The 14,703-nt window shown below is 38.4% G+C and overlaps 1 protein-coding gene across 5 annotated transcripts in view; it reads left to right on the forward strand.

Annotated features, from left to right (window-relative positions):
• LOC135294700 (probable acyl-CoA dehydrogenase 6) overlaps positions 1-14,703 on the forward strand; it is a 75,752-nt gene that overhangs the window by 46,500 nt on the left and 14,549 nt on the right. For all 5 annotated transcript variants that reach the window (XM_064410305.1, XM_064410334.1, XM_064410323.1 and 2 more), the window contains 3 exons: positions 2,469-2,575; positions 8,525-8,692; positions 13,898-14,071. In XM_064410305.1, coding sequence (XP_064266375.1) covers positions 2,469-2,575; positions 8,525-8,692; positions 13,898-14,071 — 449 coding nt within the window. The remainder of the gene's footprint in view (positions 1-2,468; positions 2,576-8,524; positions 8,693-13,897; positions 14,072-14,703) is intronic.

Raw genomic sequence — 14,703 nt, forward strand, 5'->3', positions numbered from 1 at the left:
TTGTATCTGCATTATTGAATTTCTCCTCCACTGCTGAGCCAATTCCACTGGCTATTTATACAATGCCTCCCCACCACCACCACATGTAAAAGTACAACTTGGCAATGAAAAGAGAAAGCTGGTTGCTACAAGAAATTTTGCCTGCGTGCATCTTTACCTCATGCTGTGTGTGGGAAGACCAACTGCTTGTCCTGGGTCATGGATTCAAATGGCACCCATGTCCTGGATGGTTTCTTTAAAAGTATCTGTGTGCTGTGGGGATTCTAAACGTGTTCATAGAGATAAGTCAGATTTTGCGTCTTGGCTATGCATTGTTGCACAAATCAAACAATAATGTGGGAATCAACCATCAAACCCTAAAAAAGCCTGTGTAGCTTTTTGTTGGCTTTCATAAATTTGGGCTTTGTTCAGCATTCATGCTGCACACATTGAGTGTACCTACAAACTCCATGAATGTGATTCCTGTAATTCCCAATCCCCTGAGTGAAATAGTAAGATTTTCTAAATTTAAGAACTAAATAGAAAATGCTGCAGTGATCTGACCTTTGATGGCTTGGAACTTAACTTTCTGCCAGGTCTTTCAAATGCATTCAGATATAATAGTGCCCTTCTTGCTTACAAATAGAGTGGAGAAAACAGCTCCTAGCTGAGGCAGTGAATAAGACACATTTCCCAGAGTTTATAGACATGCCTGTAGGGTGTCACATCACCAAATCAGTTTAGAGCTGCTAATCTCAGCAGTAGGCAGTGAACTTTCCTTTTTTTTTTTTTTTTTCCAGTTGTTCATAGGCAAATAGTAAGCAAATTTAAGATGGGTAGAATTTTACAAAAGTGGCATGTTTTTAACACAAAAGCTAGCAGCTGAGCAAGAAGCTAGCTGTCTCCTGCAAGGCATAGAGACCTACCATCTTCTGAAGATATTGTTGCCCAACCAATTTGGTTTTTTTTTTTTGATTGCAAAATAACATCTATAATCACATTTTTGGAAAGAACTGAACTGTTTTCTGGAACTCCAAACAAAGAAAGACATCAAACCAAAATATTATTCTAAGCAAAGTTCTTGCTGTGAAAATCCTCTGTTGAAATGCTAAAGGTTAGCAAAGTTTCAAGCATTAGAAAGCATTGCCAAAAATCACCACTATCTGCTCTCATAATCTGATTTTCCATGTTGTTGGTTGGGCTGTTTGGGGTTTTTTTGATGATGAATGTGCAGCTAGCCATACTTTATCAGGCCCCATGGAAAATTAGAAAACAAAGTTTGCTGCCTAACAGACATGGGTACTTTGCTCTAGAATGCTAGAGGAAGGAGTCGGCACTCCAGACTTGCTAGTTGAATTTATTTGGGATTGCTGCTGTGATTTTCAGCAGGGACAGGACTAGGAATTGAGCTCCTTGTGCACACCAAATGTGTCTGCCACATGCCTGTCCCATGTCCTTTGACCAGGATTGTTTGGAGGGCATGACTTAGTGTTAGCTTGAATGGCAAGCCCCTTTGGAAGTAGTGGGACAATGTTTCAGAAGGAGGCCCCAGCGAGCCTAAGGAGGTGAGGGGTGATGATGACCTGAGAAGCCTCACAACAAAGAGGAGGCTGAGGAGGAACTTGAATTTATGGGTTCCTGGACACCGAAGACATTTCATGACCGAAGGAATTTTTCAGTGGCACAAGAAAGGTCTGAGAACTAGATCATGAACTCACTGTTCACACTGCAAGAAGAAATCAGTGAATTCAGTGAATTTTAATTAGGATAAAATCAAGCATGAAATGAGATATAGCATATCTTGAATGGATGCAGTCTTCTAAACAACAGGAAAACAGCGTGTGCCTTTTAACTGAATTTAAATACACCCAAGTGAAATTTTTGTGTTAAAATACCATCCACAGTTTGCTGTTTCCTTTTTTATTTTTGTGGAGATAAAGGAACAGCTGGAAGAAGCATTAATGCATTTTACTGTGTCATTTAAATGTAGTTGTGAAATAGAAATAATTTAAATAGAGGTATTTGCAGATTGTGGCCATCACATGTCAAAAGTTTTCAGTCACCACTAAAACCTGGCAAAGAGATGGTGCAGAACAGCAGAGACCAGCAAGTCCTCCATCCTGTTGGTTGCAGAGTAGAGCAGGAGCATTGAGAGGAACGCTCAGGGGTTATATTTATTTAGATCTGGAACTATTAAAGTAACAGCCATGAAGATAGATTTTGGCCATCTAGACCACACGTTTCTGTTGGAGTAAGATGCCTGAATGCTTTTTAAAACTTCTTTGAAATTATTGTGACTGCGCTTCTGGTGAAGACTGAATCACAGCTTTGGAGGGTATTTATTCTATCTTTTGGCTCTGGGACAGCTTTTACCTAGTTATAAGAAAATTGATCACTGTGTGGGAAGAACAAAATTTGTAACTAACTTCTGAATAAAATTTACCTTCATAGGGTTTTAATATCCTACTTTTTTCGTTATATTGTTGCAGGTTTGGTTCTCATGAGTTGAAAAAACAGTTCCTCGTACCAACTGTAGCTGGTGATTTTGTGGCTTGCTTGGGAGTCAGTGAAGTTGGAGCTGGGTCAGATGTCGCAAGTAAGTTAACCTAGCAAACTGTCAGTTTTAGACAGCCTGATGTTTTAATGGAAAGAATCTGTTTTTCCTGACCCTTCACTTTTCCCCCATCCTTTGTAAGAAACAAAAGGAAGGAAAGTCTGGTGTGGCGAGGGCAAAAAGTAACATTCCAGAAATGTAACACATCCTTCTCATACATCCAAAAGCAATCAATTTTATCATATTTGTCACGTGAATAAAGGGAGTAACCTTGTATAGGCTGAGCACAATAGATTAATGGAACTTTTATGCTGGCCCCAATTTTCTTGTAGTGCTGTCCTGCTCTGTCCAGGCTCACTGCTGGCAGGAGCACTCCAGCACCTCATCAGCTGCACAGCCACCTCCAGTACAGGGAACATCACCTGTTCAACTGCCTGGACAAAGACCTTTCCACTGAACGGGGGAAAACTACAGAGCCTCTCTGCTCTGAAAATGACGGCATCACTTTTGGAATTGTTTCCTCTTGTTCATCCTTACTTCACCTCAGCCCCTTCTGTCATTCCTGTGAAGCAAAAATATCTCTCAATTGGTGATTGCTTTATTTAGAGCTAATGAAGGATTTACAATGTCAAATCTATTATCTTTGTGATTTAGTTACTTTGCATGCAACTCTTTTTCTTGGTTTAGCGCAAGAATATGTTTACAAACCTGGACAAATTAAACTATTATTCTGAGGTGCCTGAGGCAGTCGAAAATTTGAAAAATTAAATTAAAACATATATGGCTGAAAAAAAAAAGATGTCTCCTCTGATGATGAATCATGGACTTCACGGAAAAGGGAATGATAAGTGATGACTTTTATAGGTTTAGTTGTTGGACAGAGCATGGCCAAGTTGACCACATTGTGTTCTTACAAATTACTGAGACATCTTCCCGCAGACAAACTTGCCAAGTATGACAGATATTTTTAATCCAAGCACTCCTGTATCCACCTCTGTGACTAAACTCCTGTTGTTTTTTCAAGGCAAATAGATAAACATCCAGTGCTCGAGCAAGGTTGCAGCAGGTAGATTTCAAGAACATTAATTTAGATAATGAAATAATGGGACTAAATCTTCCTGCATATTTTATTGCTGTTTTCCTTTCTGGGTTAATTGAGTTTATTCATAAGAAGAATTCCATAATTTTAGTAGAGGTGTTTATTAAATAGTACTTATTAATAATACTTATTAATTATGAATAATAAATATAAAAATATTGAATTTCAATATAATTTAAACTACATTATTGTTGTTATAATGTAAATATTATTAAGAATTAAATAACAAATCTTATAATAGCACTTAATAATTTATTTATTAAGGTAATTATAAATTTGAATTTTGCTAATGTAAGAAATACAACATCATTTATTTTAATAAATGCCTCTCTAGTTTAATTAGATGACTATCAGAAAATTCTAAATAGGAATTTAATTTTCTGGATGCAGTGTTCCAGATAATAAGTAATATAAATATTCCTTCAATCTTATTTATCATCTAGTTAAAGTGGTATGATACACATAGATGAATGCAGTTAAAAACCAATTTGGAATCAAAGAGGATTATCTACTGAACCTGTGCTGCATCTTGGAGACACACTACAGGATGAAATGTCCCTTCCCTTCCCGTGTCCTGGAAGATTTGATCCCTGATATAAATGCCAAATCCAGCTTACATTGCTTCTGAAGGGCAATTAAATGAGCAACAATAGTTTGTGTTCTGAGTTGCACCATTTTACACCATCTCCAGATGGCCCAGCTGTAAACAGACTGAGGTGTGAGACACTGCACTTGGTGCTTCCCTTTGTTGCTGATGCTATTGGAATGTTTGTCTCCCTAAGAGAAGTGAAGGGCTGTGGCTGCTGTTCACAGATGTGAAGGTTGGGGATGTGCTTCTGCCATGTGAGCGAGTATACTTTAACCTGAAGAATGACACAGAGTAAGGTATCTCTAACATTTTTGCCTGCAGTTCCAAAATAACTGAAGGTGATCTGAACACAGAAAACAAAACCAATGTTTACATGAGAACTGAAATGTGCCTCAAACTAACTTATTCAGAATTCAAGAGAAGAAAAGGGACTGTGTATATTAGTCTAATACAAGATTCATGTCAATTTGAAGGAACACCTGTCTACTTTCAAGTGTAGTTGTTCTATATTGTCCATAGTAGCGACCATGTGCACCAAAACTAGCACAGAATTGGCTTGAGAAGAAAAACAGAGCAGTACAGATGGTACACAAAGTGTCTTTAGTTTCAGGATTCTGGTACTACAAAGCGTACACATTTGTGTCAGTTTGAATGACATTGTCTCATTCTATCTTACTCTGATCCCACAATTTATAGAAGGTAGTCTGTGGGTATATATAAGAGCACATCACGGAAAACACGTCCTCTTTCTTCAAGTTATGTTCAGGTATCTGCAGCTAGTAACACTGTTCGTGTCTACCTCTTCAACATAAATATCTTGCTCCATTTTGTCTCTGTGGAATCCAGCCTTTCTGCTTTTCTGGATTGAGGTTGTCTTTTCTGAGCCTAAAACCTCAGAATTTCACATGGTGTCTATAATGGCACAAATACATTTCCAACCCTGGTAGAAGTATTACTCTCCAATACATGATGTTACACAACAGCTTGCAGACTTGTGAATCCTGTGATTAACTGTGGATCATCCTCATTACCAATTTGCTATTGAAACACGGCAGGATTTAGTAATCACTTTTGCTGCTTTGTGTCTGAGTACTTGTACGTGCCATGTTGCATTTGAAAACTCGAGGTTGTTCCTTTCTTGCTGGGCCATACTTCAGTTGTCTCTGTTGGTGATGTCTCCCAAGTTTTTGTCACAGGCAAATTTAATTAGTGTATTCCTGTCCCTTTAAAGATCATTATGCAAATATTCAGTAGGTTTTGTCCAGAGGCTGATATCCAGGGAGGGGCTTAACTGGTACTCTCCCTGCACATCAGAACTTCTTCTTTTAATGTAACCTGATGCAATTTCTGCTTTGCTGAGTTCCTTATGCATGTTTCCACTTTTGTCCTAATTGTTGTATTTTCAAATTTTAACTCAGAGTTACCTAGTAGTGTTAATTTCACTTGCTTGGATCCAGTAGGATTTTTCTCTAGAAAATCCTATTTCATAATAAATCAGGTTGGGTTTAAATAAGATACCATGGGTAAATTGAATTATCTTTTATTTCCAAGTGTATTTTGAGGCTGTGCAGATTGCCAAAACAGGAAACCTGTTTTCACTAATTTTAATCTTTCTTGTAGGTGTTTTGCTTTGTCAATCATATTTGAATCTGTCTGTAATCTCCTGTGAAATATTTCTTTTTTTTGAAGTATTCTCTATATGCCTCATTTTTTCCCATCCTCTTTTCATTTCTGTGGCTGAAGCAGTTTTGTTTGCCACCACAATCTTCTTTGATTTTGTTGGTTTTCATTTGCAAGATTTAACTTCAACCTATTGCAGTACTTGTATTCTAACCTCCAAATTGTAGCTTACTTTCATGATTAATCTTGTTCATTTCCTGCAAGTAATTTCCTGGTTTTTGAAGTGATTATTCATTCAGTTAGACTTGAAGGTATTTCTTTAAAGTTTTGGGTTGGGCTTTTTTTCCTGTGCTGATGATGTAAATTTCAGATATGTGTTCTTCATATTTTACTTTAAGGATGTGTGTTGCCTACCTTTGACTGTAATACTGACCTTAAAAGTTGAAGCCAACCTTACCTTTAGTCCGATCTATTTAAGTGTGTGGCTGGACTTGAGTGCAGTAGAGAAGAAAATTGAGGCTTGAGTATGTGTGATTTGAACAGTGGTGTGACCAGCCCTGGCTGCTTATATGGCACCAGCTGTATTATTCACCTCTGGAGATGCCTTGTGCTCTTTCCTAGAAGGGCTTCTCAGAGAATGCTGTATAAGAGGGTGTGAGAGTCAGTGGTGTGTGCCTCCAAAAATGGGTTATGGAGCACCCACTGAAGTAGCCTTTTCCCAGAGATATGTTCTGTCAGGGAAAATAATTTGTCAAATATTCCAAATTATCTTCATAGCCATATTCCTGAGTCCATTTGACCACAGTAAATTGTTAAGTAGGTTTCCAAAGCCTGCTATATTTTAAACATATTATATATATACATATATATATATAAAGCATATAATATTACATATTATATATTGATTTGATAATCTTTATTGATAATCTCTAATTAAAGAGAATCAATTAGTCACAAGATCATTTAAAATAGTTATTTCTCAAGTGTTTGAAGCAAACTGTGATCAGTTGAATCTGAAGTACTTGAACATTCTCATTAGTAAAGCATTTGTTCTTTAATCTGTATTTGGGTGGTTAGGCCCCTGTGACGCCATGCCTGCAAGAACTATTTACATTTGTGGTAACATCACAGTGCTCATTGTTCCTTTGCAGACCTTCTATGGGACTTCTATCTAATCTCTTCAGTGGCTGTTCCACAACAAAGGGATGTGTGATGTAAATCACTGTGTATGCTCCCATCCCTGTCACACCATTTCAGCACAGTCATATTTCTTGTTCCAGCTCTTGTGTGTCTTTCATTTATTATTTAGTCTCCATGTATATGAGTGTCCAATGTCTGTGTCCATGTATTATGACTGCCAGTACTTTAGATTACTTAAGCTTCTTGGCATTCATTATTATACAGATTTCATATTGAGTTCCTTGGACAGATTTGCCACAGTCTTTTTATTGGATGAATTCCTCTGTGTCTGCTGGTTTTATCCACATGATTACCATCTCTTTCCCTTGCTTACATTCCTTTAGCCATAGCTATATCCCATACTTCCTTATTTTATACCTTATATAATTTTCTCCCATCATTTTTCTCCTATGCCTTCATTAACAAGAAAAAATTTCAGCCATGCTGACCTCAGTCCCAGTTTATCTCCTAAATTAAGCTCAGATACTTGGGTTTGCTTTTGGTTTGTGTTTAGAGCCCTAGGGAAGAATGTGCATGTGCAGACTGAGGTGATTGTGTATGAAAGTGTAACCAGATGACTTAAACATGCCTGCCCACTCCACTTGGTGTTTGACTCCTACCCTTCAAGTCTATGATCCCCCTTCAGTGCATGGTCTCTTTTGGATTTCATAGTCTTGTTGGATTCACAGGTGCAATTAGGAGTGTGGTAGGGTTCTCTTATACCATCACCTACTTACAGCTGGATATCTGTTGGAGAGTCTTCGTCAACGAGGGGAGCTCTTGTCAAAGAAGTTTAATTGCAGGGAAAAGAAAGGATCCCTTTGGAAACTCTGCTGGAGGATAAATAATAACTAATGATTCTCTCTGGCTGTCTGTTGCAGGTAGGGCTGTTTGCAGCATGATGTGAACCGTTGCAGATGAAAATAAATTTTATTGCATTTCATCTGCAATAAAATAATTGTGTTTAGAACTCCTTCAGACACTCAATGCATTCAGTCTTGGCCTTTAGTAGTTTACCAGCTTTGAACGAAATGCAGCACAGTGACCAAGAGCATGCAGGAAGTGCATGTTGGTTTATGTTTATGCATTAACAGATACCAAGGCTTGTGTTTGTTTAAGTCATGACTCTGGAATTAATGGCCTCCTCAGGACTAAGGTACACAGTAAGAGAAACTCTTAATACATCACCTCACAGTGAAATGCTTCTCTCACAAGTTTCTGACCCCCACATTTACCAAGGAAGTTTATCCTGCTCTTATCCACTGGGATGAAGACTCCATCTAAAGGAAGGTGGGAGAAGTGGTCCTGTTTCCCTAGCTTGCCTTCCCTGAGTTTTCCAGACTGGTTTGCCTTATGGCCTGGAAGGGTTATAGGACAGGGGAGTATGGGGGAGAGCCAAATAGTTTTCTGTCTGAGAGCAAGGGAGTGAGCCTGCCAGTCATACCTGGACCGATATACCCCTCCTTCACAAGAATAACCCTTCCTTTCCTGTGTTTTGAAATAGATATCAAGACAACGGCTGTGAGAAAGGGCGATGAATATGTCATAAATGGTGGTAAGATGTGGATTACATCCGGGAGCCAGGCAGACTGGATGTGCCTCCTGGCAAACACCAGCGAAGGACCTCCCCATCAAAATAAATCTCTCATATGTCTGCCAATGAATCTACCTGGTAATAAATCAAAACTCTTTGTCTTCTTATTTGATTTTATTGGTATTCTTTATATGCCTAATACAAGAAGGAAAGGTGTTTAACCAAAAATATATTTAGAGAAGTTGTTCAGATACATTTTCATGGCAATGATTCATAACCATATGAAAGTAAAAGGATAGAGAGTTTAGAGATGAGATTTCAAACTTGGGAAATACCTCTCAAGCCCGGTGGGCTTGCTGAAGAGAATTGCAAGCATATTCAGAGTGTTTCATGGCTGTGCTGTGCAACAGGATCCTTTCACCAGGGCGCTATTGCCAGTTAAATTATAAAAATAGTCTAAGAGTTAAATGTGGGCTGGAATGAAAGATTCAAATATCCTGGAAGTAGGGACTTGGTTTTGAATAAGACTAGCAATTCAGGTGGAGACATGGAAGAAATACTTCCTGAGCTAAAGCTACCAGTTTCCGTGGTACATCCACTCAGTGTCTGTTCCTGAGTGCTCTGCAGACCTTGCAGAATGCACGAGTGCTATGTGCATGAAGAACATCATCCAGAGAGGATGCAGTTAAGATTGCACTCATGGGGATCTTTTGCAGTTTTGACACCTGTCCAAAAGTTTTTAAACCTTTTCAGTTTTGACTCATTTTTATATTTAAAAATATTCAACATATTAATTTAGGTTAATATACTATATAATATATAGTATATTTAGTGCTTAATTTTTAAAATTAATGTTTATTTTATGCGAGCAAACAGTTTAATGCAATTTAATAGTTATTAAATCTAGGATATTGTATATTAATGTATTTATATATAAGATATTTATACTCAAGGCCCTTTTGTTCATTCAATTCAGAGTATTTTACACACAAAGTATGTGCCATTATTGGCATTTCACATGTAGGAACACCACCACAGCAGTGAAGGCAATGTCTCTATGTTCACTTAGTGGATTAGACTGAGAACAAACCCCAGGTCTCCAGTGTTGCAGAAGAGGATGATGAGAGCTTCTTAAGGGAATGTCTTTTAAGTGAATTTAAGCATGGAGTAAGTCAAGCAAGTGAGTTGCCTTGGGAATCAAGCAGGTTCTGAGTGAACTGTGAGCTTCTACTACCTCTGCTCATGCAAGACAGGCTTTGAATGGGAGTTTGTGAAAGGCAGACCTGAGCTGCTTCACTAGTTGTGAACTTCATCCTTATTGAGAAGTGATGAGCAAACATGTAACTTGCATCCAGAATTGCTCTGAATTTCCAGGTAGATTCACTTATCAGCCATGTGATGATAAATGAATGAAGTCCTTGTGATTTTTCATGGAAGGGTCAGAATGCAAATGCAGTACTTCTTCTCTGAGATCAATCTTCCTAAAACAACAAAGCAGCTGACCCACAGTTGGTGGCAGATAAAATACATAGAAATTGACTTAGAGGTTTTCAGCTATTGGCTCATTCCAAAAAGGCACAAGTTGTCTAGAGGAGGGCAGATGTTAGATCTCACAGCCTACACACAGACCTTCTTTACCTGCATTAAATAGATTTAGAGTAGCAAAATTGTCTGAGACACCTTATTCTGATCTGCAGAAGTGTAGAATTCTTCCTAGGAACAAAATTTGTGCTCCTCAAAATGCATATGTTTTAATTCTTCTGTGATGATACACATATTTATCTCCAAAGGGGTCACAGTACCAAGATTGGTGACCTTTTGAAATGAGGTATTAAGACTGTTGATTGTGCTCTGTGGGTGAGTCATATCAGAAGTGAGATTTTTCAGGAAGCTCCATCTGGTTTGATACATCCTAAGGATGTCTGTCTGCTAAAGATTGTGCTCCATGGAGGGCAGCAGACCAAGGCTGTACGGGAAGTGTCTGGAGGACATCACAGAATGATGCACCCTCAAACGTCTGTGGATGTATGTGTGTCAAAGCTGAAAAACAACTGCAATAGAGAGCAAATGTGTTATATCTGACTCACCTCTGCAGGCACCAGCCTGTATGGCTGGGTAAGGAAGGATCTGTGGTGTATTTTTGCTAAAAATCTAAGTTGTTTTGTATTTATATCGTGTTGTGGGGGAAAAAAAAGAGAGAAGAAAATGCCAAGTCTGAAAATGAGTTATTAATTTCAACAATATATAGTTTATTGGATAGACAAAGTAGGATTTGCTTATTTAATTTTAGGTATATATACTCTCTAATCTGGGCTGAAGCAAATCATGGTCTAGATTTGACAGACACTGCTGAATACATTTCTCATAAAGGAAGTTTGGATAACAGCACCATGGATCCACAGTAGATATCCAGATTTGGTGAATACTCCTCATACAATAACAGTGTCTTTAAAATGCAGCTGAATGTTTAATATAATGAAAGGGAATCTAGCAAGTTGCAAAATGTCTGTGTATGAGGTATATAGACAAATGGCTTGCAGCTCTGATATAGCAACTATTTTGTCCTCTGGTTTGTCCTGAGTCCTCAGATAGCTCTAGGGGAGATTGCAAGGAGGAGTTAATAAGGAGAAGAGCAACCATGAAAAGAGAAAGAGTGTGTTTCTTGGATTGCAATTTAAAATGTCTGTTTCCATTTGTAATGGCACTAAATGGTGTCAGGAGAGAGCAACTGTCTTTTTCTCAAAACAGAATACAGGAAATAAAAGAGATTGTCAGAAGGCTGGAGGAATGGGAGAAAATGAAAAATCAAAGACACTTGGGAAGATCTGCCCAGGGAGAGAAATAGCAATCCGTCTCAATGATACTGGTGCAAGTAGCTCAAATGGCTCTGTTACAGTGATTTTAGTAAGACGGGTGCTTGGCCTTGTTAAATTCAGATTTGTGAGTTATTGTGTGTAATTTGTTTAATGCAGACAAACACCAGGAGTTATCTGGGCCAGTAATTTCTGCTGCTGGTGGTAGTTTTTCATTTATAGCACTCCTTAGGAAGAGAAGGAAGATAATTACACGAAGGGAGATTTTGATGCCCCCGTGGTGGCCAAAGAGATGATTATGTATGATTGTCTTCCACGATGTAAAGCATGTGCTAGCCTCAGAAGGGGCATCCCATGAGATTGATGCAGCTTGGTCTCCTTGTGGGTGAGAGCCATGAATTAAGAGCAAGTGAAACTGGTAGGGCATTATAAAGGGAGATGCTGCTGGACCCATGAAAATTGAATGACAACCCAATCTGGAAGAATTACGGGTAGAAATCAGCAGCATATTTAGTTCACTAACCAAGCCTGTAAGAGCTTTCTTCAATAGTTGTTGTTGTATGTGGATCTGGGAAGTAAACAGCAGGATTGATTTAGCAATATAATAATGAACTGGCAGCAGTTGTGCTTTCTTGAGAAGAGTCCTTTTAAACCACCCACTAACAAGAGCAGTAAGTGCATCTTCATATGGAGGAGGAGCAGTGATTACATAAAGCCAGTTGGCTTTAGACCATACATGATCTCTGCAACTCTCAAAGAAACCAAATAGCAGTATTCCAATGGGAAACAATGTTCCAGATTTCATTTGGGCTTCTAAAGTGCTCAGTGTGTGGTTATTTAGCTCTGTTTTTAATATGGAAACAAACCACAAATGATTTTTTGGCTGACTGAGTACAAATTGCTGGATAATTTTCAATTCAAAAGTCAAGAATTTTTATACAGCTGTCCTGATTTTACTGCTGCATTGATCATATATCAAAGCAAGTATTTTTTATACAAGCTGTTTACAGCTCAGTTGGTGGAGAAAAAATCTTGAGTGGAACTTGTGGAAGTCCATGAACGTTGTTCTCAGAGAAGTCTTGGCATTTGTAAATAATGTCAGTATTTTATCTCTGTGAAGAGATGAAAATTTCCATAACCTTATTTAGTGCAGCCAGAGAGAGTAAATTTGAAGGAAATGACTGCCAACTTCATCTGCCTACAAAACCAAAGTAATTTTCATATGTCTGAAGGCCTCCTGTGAGTAAAGGGTGAGATGTCTGTATTAGTTCAGAAAGAGATGTTTTCAGAAAGCTGTGAGGAATAGCAAGATGTGAACAAGGACAGAGGAACCAGAACAATCTGTGTGGTGACCAACCAGATTCTAATGAGCCATGCCAGAGAGCAGTGGAGGATTGAAAAAGAATAGAGGAAAATAAGAACAGAATACCTTCTCATCACAAAGCTGGTTGGAATAACATGGACATGAGTAGTAAAAAGCTTTGGTTTTCTGGCAAAGATACATATGCTGAGTTGGAGGACTGTTTTGCTACACATACAGACTCGTCAGATGTAATTAACGTGTTATGCACAAATCCTTATGCCTGGTTGCTGTCCTCCTTTTGCTTTTGAAACATTCTTGACTTTCACCCTGAATATTTGAATTAGCTCCAGATCAACAGGGAGATAAAACCTGAAGACAAGAGAAATGTCTTGGGAAAACAGTAGGTGCCTGTTAAACTCTCATTGCACAGGGATAAGCCATGCTTGCATCTGAACAACAGCAGGGAAGAACTTGTAGCTATGAAAAAACAAACCACGGGAAGGAGTCCTGCCCAGGGTGACGAGGTAGCTGAACCCTCATGTGGCCAGACCTGAATGAACCAGGCTCATCTTCAACAGACCAGCGCACATGGGGTCAGAGTCAGTGCTGTGTAGAGAGGTCTGTGGGGAAACAAACCCTCCTCACAAACATATACACAATGAAAATTGAGAGTGATCACTGCACCAGAAAAAATCAGCATAGGCGAGGAAGGACAGGATAAATGAAGAAGAGAGGGAAGGAAGAGGATTTCCAGGAGGAGAAATACTCTTAGCTGCAGCTTAAAATGTAGCTCTGTTTTTGTCCTTACTGAATATTTGTGTACTGTTTCACAGCAGTGCAGGCACTTGGCAAATACTGCCAAATTGAATTTCAGCATTTTATTCTAACGCTAAATAAAAATCAAACATAAACAAATAAATATTGCATTGTTTGAAGATCTGTGTGGAGTATTATAACCAGTAAATATTTATTATTTGGGGATATAATAAAAAGTGGGAATTTTACATTTAAAATTTCTTATTTGCTGGTTTAGTAAAGTGGAAATATCTTTTAAAATAGGATTTAGGCCATTTTACTCCAGAATACTGTTATGTTTTTCTTCAAGGTAGGTTGCATTGTTGTCTTGGAACATACATTCACATCTGCAGACTTTTCTTTCTGAAAACAGTGTATTTGTTCATAGTGTTTCTATTTTTTGTGATCTTTCTCATACGCCTTTCTCTTCAGGCATTCATATTGCTAAAAAGATAGACAAACTGGGTATGAGGTCATCGGACACAGCTCAGATCTTCTTTGAAGATGTAAAGGTCCCCTGCAAGAACCTCATCGGTGAGGAAGGAAAGGGTTTCATGTACCAGATGTTGCAATTCCAAGAAGAGCGGCTGTGGGGAGTAGCCAGTGGTAAGTCATCGTTCGTGCTTCTGCAGCCGGGCAGGGACACAGGGGTCACTCTTCGCATGACTAACAGCACTTTTCTCTTCTTGTAAGTTGTGATGACCTTTTAGGATCTGTTTTTGAAATCCGTCATAGCCTGGATACAGACGACATTCCCTTTCTGTAGAAAAATTCCTTTTTCTTACAAAAACCCAAAGCCGAAAATATTTTGTGAGCCATTGCAGAGGGTCTTTATTGCCTTGTTTCTTTTTCTTGTTCCTACTCTGCTGATAAGAAAATATGGCATCATGTTATGTCTATTACAAATGTAGTGCAAAGGCTATCAAAATATCAGCATGAAATAGAAGGACGGTGACTTTTCCTGTAGTTTCCTGTGTATTATGATGCTGACCATGGATTTTAGAAAATTATATTATTGGCTGTGTAAAGTTAAGTGGCTCTTGCAGGATGTCAGAGCTTTGTATTGCAAATGTGTTTTACCTCTGTACACTTTGGACATAAGTTGTACATTCCTTTCCCTGAAGTTATATTGTTACAGAGTTTATGTTACTCAGAGCTCAGGCTGTACTCAAATCTATGTATTTGGGTTATATGGATTCTGGATATTCCAGGAAACGAGATCCAAGTCTGGATTGTCT

This window comes from Passer domesticus, chromosome 1 (assembly GCF_036417665.1).
Source record: "Passer domesticus isolate bPasDom1 chromosome 1, bPasDom1.hap1, whole genome shotgun sequence".
NCBI classification, from domain to species: domain Eukaryota; kingdom Metazoa; phylum Chordata; class Aves; order Passeriformes; family Passeridae; genus Passer; species Passer domesticus.